Source organism: Clupea harengus, chromosome 26, assembly GCF_900700415.2.
Source record: "Clupea harengus chromosome 26, Ch_v2.0.2, whole genome shotgun sequence".
NCBI lineage: Eukaryota > Metazoa > Chordata > Actinopteri > Clupeiformes > Clupeidae > Clupea > Clupea harengus.
The window spans coordinates 7539516-7549351 of NC_045177.1; the positions used below are offsets into that span (position 1 = coordinate 7539516).

The following is a 9836-nucleotide window of genomic DNA, read 5'->3' on the forward strand; positions in this document are numbered from 1 at the left end:
TGTGCGTGTGTGTGTGTGCGTGCACGTGAGTGTGTGTGTGTGTGTGTCTGTGAGTGAGTGTGTGTGTGTGTGTACTGTATGTATAGGCATGTATGAGGCATGCTGTTCTCATACCTGCAGCTGGAATAGATGCTTCAGTGCTACGAAACTGCTGTCTTCAGTAGGCGGTGTATGGTCACATGATGATGTGTGCACGGGTGGCAGGGAACCGCTCACTGCTGCATTGAGGTCGGGGGAGAGCGGGGCAATGGTGCCCGACGGCGTGCCAACCTCGAGGCTCTTGCCATTACGTTACATGCGAGAGGCGCGTGGTGATTACTATGTAGGTTAGCCTAACCACAGCGGAGACGGCACGAACGAGAGGCGGTGCTTTTTTCTTTGAATCTGCTGTGTATATATCTTAACCACTGGCCTATTTGTCTCATAAGCACCAGTGAGCCCTGTGTGGGCTGGGTTTAGAAACCTACATCTCATGGAATTAAAGGGGATCTGGTGCATGACTGTCTGATTCAGCTCTCTCACAATAAAGAAGTGGAAGTGGAAAACCATTTGTCATTCTTAGATAGAAGTTTGAAGAATACTTTGTGTGTATACGGAGTCATAACTTTAAAGATTAATCCTCTGAAGCCTACCAAAACAGTACAAGGAAGGAGTCAACTTGACTGTTGAAAAGGAACACTTTATAAAGTATGCTATTATAAAGAACTTCATGAATAAACTTGCTAAATAAACTTAAAATGCTGGACTTATGGGTGTTTTTTTGCTTGCTACCAGTGCACACATTTCACACTGATCCTCAGAAAAGACCAAGCAGGCTCATTTATATGCCAGATGATTTAAAGTCTGGGTCTGAAAAGAGCACGCTTTGTGTCTGAAAGTTTTGCAAAAGCTCCAGTATGTAGGGTAATTCCATTAACAGATGTGGAGGTGGGGGAGACTTCCTGACATGTATTTTAAGTGGTAAACCACAACCTCATATGCTTATTTACACACAGACACACACATAAACACACACACACACACACACACACACACAGACACACACACAAACACCAAATGCACGTGCATTCTACAATGTAATGCTACAACAAATGCTATAATATACAAACTTAAATTGTACTGTTTAGGTTTTTACAAGAAATGAATTAAGAAGCTGAATTGTGAAGAATAGACAAACAAAGGCATGGATGAAAAGATGAAATAGTGAAGGGTTCAACAACACTGTTTATTTTCTTTTGGAAAGTACAAAATTATGAAAATATCCTTTAATTTAGGTCATGAAATGTTACAAAATGATTTATTATCCAAATATATAATACATATACACACAATTAATATGAAATATTAATATGAAATATCTTTCACACAGAATTTGTATAAAAGCCACAATGCATTTAGGTCCATTTATAGACAAAACAGTACTACTTTCATAAACTGTTCTTGAATAATTTTTTTAACTCTGTTTTTGAACACAAGATATCAGTCTAGTGTCATTTTTTTGTTTTAAAAAGACAAGAATTTGATGGGGGTTCCTTTATAAGTGTGCACACTCTCTTATTATTCTGGTAAATAATAATTTATAATGAAAATAAATCTAATTACTAAATGTGAAACCTGCCACTATATCATTTTCCCCATCTCTGCTCAATTAGTTTAAGACTGACTGAGCTGCAAATCGGGGTGTCACCATCTATTGGTCAGCTCTACGAGCATACAAATAAAATAACAGATAGCAATCCTCTTACAAGAGGACATTTGTGCCTTTTGGGAATTTATGCTTTTTGAAACCAGTGGACCATGCATTGTGAATGCCACAATCAGCCATTATTTTTCACCAAATCCTTCGCTATCAAGCTCTCGCCAGTCTTCCGGAACTCCACTGCCGCCTGCTCTCCCCACTGTGCCTATCTGGGCATACCTGCGTGTCTCCAGAGTCAGCGGTGGTCCGGTTCCACTCCGCTAACAGAGTTCCTGCCTTTGTGTCCAAAAGAGCAGCCGGGCGTGTGCGCATCCCGCTGCTGTGGCTTTCACCTCAGGCCTGTCACAGTAGGTCGTCTGAAACCACCAGTCTGGTGGTATGGCCTGGTTTCATCGAGCCAGCGATTTCCAGAGGCACCACATTATTCAGTACACAAATTTTAAGCCCCATCTTGAAAAGTACAAAAAGCACGAGCCATGAAGTGAGAGATCGTCGTATATGAAGAATAACTCATTTACAGGACGAGGTGACCAAAAGTGTACAAAAAAAAAAGTCTTAAAAGTCTTTCTAACTTATAAGAGATAAGAGGCATAGTGCAAACATGAAATGCAGAATAAGGCATAAACTGTCAATGTCAAATCCAAACAGGATTCCTTTTTTGGGTCATTCTTTCTCTGTCCATTTATGCTCTGTTGAAAATGAATCTTTCATCAGGTTAAGTGGTCTTTAATCAGTTTATAAAAAAAAAAAACTCCAAAAGGAAGATCCTCCCAAGTGATCTCTTTCTCTAATCTTCTTTCTGGACCATTTGTGAAAGTACATGTGACATATCGTCTGTAAAGTGGCATCTCCTTGGAGGACAGGCAGAGCTGCTCTGCACTCTTGCATTAGCGTGATGCTAAAGGTATGAGTCAGGCGCACACAAACTGAATACAGGACTTCTGTCCTGCGGAGGTGGAGGCCCCCCTTTTTAGGACTTGCTCAGGAAGAACTTGGGGTGGATGGCCTTGATGGGCGACGGCGTGAGGTTCCCCGAGGAGATGGTGGTCTCCAGCCCCTCCAGGTGGTGCGAGGCCACGTCCGTCTTGCTGAAGCTGCACTCCAGGAAGGGCATGCCCAGCTTCTTCACCCGCCCGTCCGCCGTCATGAGGCAGCGGCGGCACAGCAGCCGCAGGATGGCGCGCCGCATGTCCTTGCTGGTCAGCGTGTAGATGACCGGGTTGAGCAGCGAGTTGACCATGGCCATGCCCAGGAAGTAGTCGGCCTTGAGGAGCACGCGGCACGTCCGCGCCGGGCAGACGAAGTCCAGCAGCAGCAGCACGAAGAGCGGCAGCCAGCAGGCGATGAAGACGCCCAGCACGATGGTGACGGTCTTGAGAAGCGCCATGTACTTCTGCGAGCGGCGGATGGACGGGCTCTTGCGGAGGCTGCCGCCCAGCCGCTGCGTGTTGGACTTGACCACGCGGAAGATGCGGCCGTAGAGCGCGGCGATGGCCAGCAAGACCGCGGAGAAGACCGTCACGCAGAACAGGATGTAGCTCTTGGCGTAGAGGGGCAGCACGGTGGAGCACTGGTCCAGGCGGCCCATGCAGTTCCAGCCCATGATGGGCAGCACGCCAAGCAGCACCGACAGCGCCCAGCTGGCCCCGATCAGGGCGAACATGCGGCCCCGCTTCGCCCCCTGGTACGGCTTCATCCTCGACATGGTGACGTGCCGCTCGATGGCGATGGCCAGCAGGCTGATGACGGAGGCGGCCAACGTGATGAAGACTCCGCCCTCCCTCAGGAACCACAGCAGCGGCGTGAGCTTCAGCGTGTTGGGCCCCGACATCACAATGTTGACCATGTAGGTGAAGCCGGCCAGCAGGTCGGAGAGGGTCAGGTTCCCCAGCAGGTAGTACATGGGCAGGTGGAACTTCTTGTTCTTCCAGATGGCGGCCAGCACCACGGCGTTCTCCAGCACGATCAGCAGGCACACCAGCAAGAAAGCGATGGCCTCCGGTTTCAGCCCGTCTTTGTACTTATCCTGCTTCAGCTTGCCCGTGTAGTTGTAGTGCGCCACGAGCACCATGTTGCTCTGGTACTCGCTGAAGAAGCGAAGAGTGTACGGGCAGGAGGGGGTGACGGGCACAGCGGTGGGAGAGGCTGCGATGTACGCGGCACGGGAGGCCTCCATGGTTCACTGCGGCTCTTGAGGAGGTTTCCTTATCTGGTGTGAAAGCTACTGGTTTGTCTTCGTTCATAGCATGATTCAAGCTATCAGTTTAACCAGAAATAGGACTCAAGGGAGGGACAAGACAAGAAGACTGGCACCTTCACTTCTCTATGATCAAGCCCTGAGTGGAATGATCAGTGAACTTTGATGATAATTCCAGTGTTTCTAGTCGGCAGGTGTGATAGGATCAATTGTTCACTAATCCAGGTCAATCGTGTCCGATGGGGGCAGTAGATGCGTTGTGCCTTCTCTGACTGCCCTCTGGGTGGTACTGTTGAGCTCAGCTTGATTGACAGTTGTTGCACAGTTCGAGGTCCACAATCTGCAAGAACCACAACAAAGGAATGTCATAACTAGAAGCTCGACGCAATCAAATAAATATTGCAACATAAACACCTGTCAGGTTTTGGTCAAGCTGGCAAACAAAGCTGAGCGAAAGTACAACGCAAGAACAAATAATCTTTCAGTGGCAACATTTAAACTGAAGTGAAATCACATGAAATAAAAAAAGTAATCACTAACGTCATCACTTAGGTATTTTTTCGGTTTACAATCTTCTGTACATGGATGGATGGATGGATACATGGATTTAAAAGTATGCTTCTGCGAAACAGTTCACTGGAGGACACTGAAGGTGACTCGGGGCTTCGGACAGTTTTGAGAACATCAGCATATGTTGCCAATGAATAAGACTTATGTTGAAATTTTCACTCACTGTTCATTTAATATTGGCATTTCGTCCTCTCAGTACAGGCAACAACTGTTTCCAACGCTCCAGTTCGCAATAGCCTTGTCATGAACCTATGTCGAAGCTGCCAAATTGTTTGTTAGTTTACTCAGACTTGTAGCGTCTGCCTTGTCAAGATTACACATCCCATTACCGTGCAATTGACACCTGATGGCAGGAGAGCTTATCGTCTCGGTTGAATATTAATTTTCCCATTCAGAAAAAAAAACCATTTCATGCTAAGTGATTTGAGCCACATTCCATCAATCGATGCTGAGCCAAAGAATGTTGCTGTTCAAGACATGTGTTAGCGTTTAACAGTCGGTCTAGAAACACACTGACTGTCTAGGCAAGGTGAACCGTTGTATTTGTGATGTACGGATTGAAAATATTGCACAGTTTTCAATGTAAATGTATCTCATTCGAAATATAGAAATACAATCATCCTGCCTTTCAAAGCATAACCAGTCACCACAAAACCCAACAAATGCATTGAAGCAGTGGTAAATAGAAATGTATCACCCTATGGATCCGTGCGTTATTTCACCATTAAATATAGTCTAACATGTATCCCAGATGTATCCTAGTTACGTCGTTGCTCCACACGATGATCAAGACGGAATGGATGGTTAAGGTAATAGGTTTACCTGAAAATATCTAAAATAGGCTTAAGCATAAATCCGTATACGTTTATTATTATCTATTCTTTGGGAGCAAAATAAAATTCGCATTACGAAACTGCAAACATTTTGAAGAGACCAGCCTGTGATTAATTGGTATCTATAGCCTACATGCATGGAACCCACTGTTGCTCGAAAAGTGGGGTTACAACTATGTTAATTTAAACAGTTATTATTTTAAAGGAACTTACCTTCTGAAGTGAACGGCCTGTAAGTTTCGCATCCACAACATTCGTGTCACGCAGAGAACACAACTTCACTGCCACACACTCACAGAGGGATCGGTTGAACTGACACGAGGAAAACCTGCACGACTTGACTTCAAGTGAGTAGGTCCTGCCCACTCACTCTCTCTCTCTCACACACACACACACGCACACTCTCTTTCTCTCTAACACACTCACACACTCTCTCCCTCTCTTAACGTAGGTTACTGTAAGAGAAGTTGTAATGAACTGTTTTTTTTACAATGCAAAGAATTTATCACTTGGTAAATTATGGTAGGTATCACAACATATACACAAAATAGCTCTGATAGTCTGAAGCACTGTCATCACTGATAATTTTCCGCTTTATAGGTTGCCATCGTGGGGCAAAATGGGTTCTTTGATTATAACCTAGCCTATAGGAAATAGTGTCACTTCATAGCCTATAAAGTCTTCGGGATTAAAAAGTCTCCACAACCCTGCTACGTTTGAAGATTTTAGGGAGTTGAATCGGAGGCAATGTTACTGACTGCGTGGGAATGAGTTTATACAAATTGTTTACGGCACGGTTGCCTTCAACGACGTGTTCTAGCGTGTCTGGTTCGCTGGGCCCATGCCCTTTGGCGTGTTTTTAGGATATCACCAGCTATGATTGATGGCCTACGCCTCAAATGTGAGAACTAGGACTACCTCACAGTGGTGAGAAAGTTGCCGCAGTCATTGTGCGTCACCTTCGCCGTGTCATTGTTTCTCAACATTAAATAATTACTCAGTAAGTGTCTGCTGTCGGAGGTGCTTAACTGTGTCATGGTTGCACTTTTTTCCAGAAGATGTTCCCAAATGTCAACAGCTCTAGCCTTTGTAAACCAGGTGCATATAATCGGATTATAACATTTAACGATTGTCCCGTTTATTAACAGCAGGTGGTGGCATGCACAATATTGCATCCAGTTCCTGCATGTCCGTACAGTATTTGTTTACCGGATCTGAGAGATGCAACGATTCCAATGATTAGAACAGACTCCTCGGCTCTCCGTCGGCTCCGCAAGTGATGAAAAGAGTCAAGTGGCTGCACCGTCTAATCTGCAACAGGCGTCGGCTGAAGAGGCCTTGTTGACATGCTGAAACACCCGACTGCACCCAGAAAGTAAACAGCTGTGTCTCTAAATCAACTCTGAGAGGTAGGCTATCAGATGACTATCAGGATGGTGTTAGTTGCCTGATGGGGAAAAGCCTCCAGCAAGAGACACGATTTTCCCTACAGGTAAAGTTTTGCATACACATGCACACACACACACACACACACACACACACACACACACACACACACACACACACACACACACACACACACACACACACACACACACCCCACACACACACACACACACACACAGACACACACACACACACACACACACACAGACACACACACACACACACACACACACACACACACACACACACACACACACACACACCCCACACACACACACACACACAGACACACACACACACACACACACACACACACACACACACACACACACACACACACACTCATGTATTCCTGTACTCATGTACACATACACACACAGAGACTCTCTCTCTCTCTCTCTCTCTCTCTCTCTCTCTCTCAAGCCTAATTGTAAGCCAGAGCTCTCAGCACATGCATAATGACTCTTAATTAGGTGTTGAGTTCCCTTTTCCCCCGAAGGAAAAAAACAATTAGACTACGCTTCAAGGGTGCAGGACATCCTATAGGAGTCATCCAGAGCTTTATAAATGGCTGCTCCACCCCGCTGTCCATTCTTGGGGCATAAATAAAACCCCCCTAGCTTTGTTCAGAGGAAGACATTTGCAGGAAAATCCATAAACAGTTTGTTGCAGACATAAGACATACTGTTTCCCCCTTAAGTACTGGTCAGGGATCAGTTGGCAAACATTACTCAGGGACCAGAAGGTTTAACCGGCGATCGGAAAACCCTGGTCTCAGATCAGCTGTTGATTGTGACTGGAGAGTGGACTAATCAGGGTCCATGAAACAGTAATGTCCTGCGGTGGGAAGCTGGGTTCCCCCACTTCAAAGGGCCAGTCCTCTCTGGGGATGAGCGATCCACCAGATGCACAGGACGAGAGGAAGTGCCGTCTGTCATGCTACTTCTCTCTTCTCTCCATCCTCCCTCTTTCTTTTCCTTTCTCACTCCATGTCTCTCTCTTGTTCTCTTTCTCTCGACTGTTTCTACTCATTCTCTCTCTTTCTTTTCCTTTCTCACTCCATGTCTCTCTCTTGTTCTCTTTCTCTCGACTGTTTCTGCTCATTCTCTCTCTTTCTTTTCCTTTCTCACTCCATGTCTCTCTCTTGTTCTCTTTCTCTCGACTGTTTCTACTCATTCTCTCTCTTTCTTTTCCTTTCTTACTCCATGTCTCTCTTGTTCTTTTCCCTTGACTGTTTCTGCTCATTCTCTCTTTCTCATCTCTCTCTTGTTCTCTTTTCCCTCGACTGTTTCTACTCATTCTCCCTTTCTCATCTCTCTCTTGTTCTCTTTTCCCTCGACTGTTTCTACTCATTCTCTCTCTTTCTCATCCTTCTCTTGTTCTCTTTCTCTCAACTGTTTCTCTTGACTGTTTCTACTCATTTCTCTCTTTCTCATCTCTCTCTCTTGTTCTTTTTCCCCCTCTTCTCTTCCTTCTCTTCTTGTTTTCGGTCTCCTTTTACCATTTCTTCTGTCTTTGTCTTTTTCTCCTTGACCTTCTCTCTTATGTGGCTCCCCTCCCGTGGTAAACCATTCTTTCTTTATTTAACATATTTCCCTCATGTTATTTCTCACCTGTCGGATTTAAGCCCTCCTGACCTGGATCTGCACAGTCAGGCAAATGAGTCTGGTCGGGTGGAACAACAAACCCAGAAAGCCAGCTCTCTCCTCTGGCTCGGCCGTTTTTTTCGACCACACAGAGTGCCGCTGCGCCGTTACTTGCTGACCCAACCTCTTCCTGCAGACTTACAGCAGAGCCCCTAGCGTAGCCTAGCCGCAGCCACTTCACTGAGGGGCTTGTAGATGTATGGGAAAGCTGTATGTATTTTTAGCCGGCGACCGCTAAAGTCCCTCTCCGCGGTCGCCGGAGGTGTCAGCGGTAGGCGAAGGAAGTGAGCTCACATTCCCTCAAGGTCGAGCCGGTCGTTTGCTAGGCTAAGGGCTTCGGCTCTTTTCTTTTCTAGGATCGTTTTTTTTTTTTTTTACTCCTTCATATCCCCCCCTGTTCCCCACCCAGATTAGCAACGGCAGAGACAGGCAAGGAAAACTGCTTGCATGTTGAGCTTGTGTGAGGACCACCTACTTGTACGCTTTGAGGATTTGTGCATTTTGCCTCGAGAGATTTTGGAGGGAGATAGACTTTGAGATTTATACTGCACTCTCGGCAGGTTCTCTGTTTTGTTGTGTCAGCCAAGTCCATATTCCCTGTGCGGTCTGTTCCCGTGGCCTAGTTGGACTGTATAGAGGATTTGGAGTACATAACTACCGGACATATTTCATACATAAAGCACAGTCCACATTGCTTGCACGATGGTCATGAGACGTTTATAATACTCTCTTCCAAGTGATATGACATTTGGGCTCTCGCAGATTATAGATGTCACAAATCACAAAGCTTGATGATGCTTCATGCTTTTTAAGGGCTGCTGTGATGGTCCCTTATGAGCAATGGGTCACTGGCTGAGCATGTTCTCTTTGGTATTATGTGTACGTAACTTAGTCCCACGTTGAGGACATTATCACTGCAATGGGATGCCTGAAGACCGTCTGTCAGGCTAAATTAGCGTTACCAGCCCATGATGTTCCCAAACACATGCCAGTTGTCTCGTTATGGTACGTGCCCAAGTCTGACTTCAGAGAGGAAGGCCCCCCCCCCCCCCCCCCAACACACTCACACATTTTCACTCGGTCACAGTGTGTTTCAAGAAGACCTCGCGCCCACTACACAGTCTTCCTCACTGACGCACACGTTCAGTACAGTCTTCCTCACTGACGCACACGTTCAGTACAGTCTTCCTCAGTGACGCACACGTTCAGTAGTCTTCCTCACTGACGCACACGTTCAGTACAGTCTTCCTCACTGACGCACACGTTCAGTACATTCACACAGGCCTCCCATGCAATTTCACTGTTCCATGGATTATGAGTTCTCCACAGATGGGCCATACGACAGAGAGCCTCAGATGATCTACAACTGGAGAACCAGAGAACTAGAACCCCAGTTGCCAAAGGGCACCATGTACAATGTACAGGAATTCACACACACACACACA

The 9836-nt window shown here is 46.1% G+C and overlaps 1 protein-coding gene across 1 annotated transcript; it reads right to left on the reverse strand.

The window, feature by feature from the left end:
• Positions 1-1212: 1212 nt before the first annotated feature.
• s1pr5b (sphingosine-1-phosphate receptor 5b) lies at positions 1213-5610 on the reverse strand. Its single transcript, XM_031564093.2, has 2 exons — positions 5513-5610; positions 1213-4236 (listed from the first exon to the last, which is right to left on the reverse strand). Exon 2 carries the CDS (start codon positions 3873-3875, stop codon positions 2670-2672), a length of 1206 nt encoding a protein of 401 aa, XP_031419953.1. The 5' UTR covers positions 3876-4236; positions 5513-5610; the 3' UTR covers positions 1213-2669.
• Positions 5611-9836: the final 4226 nt, after the last annotated feature.

Excerpts from the sequence above, each read along its gene's own strand:
- s1pr5b (XM_031564093.2), bottom strand. The coding sequence starts at position 3,875 with ATGGAGGCCTCCCGTGCCGCGTACATCGCAGCCTCTCCCACCGCTGTG.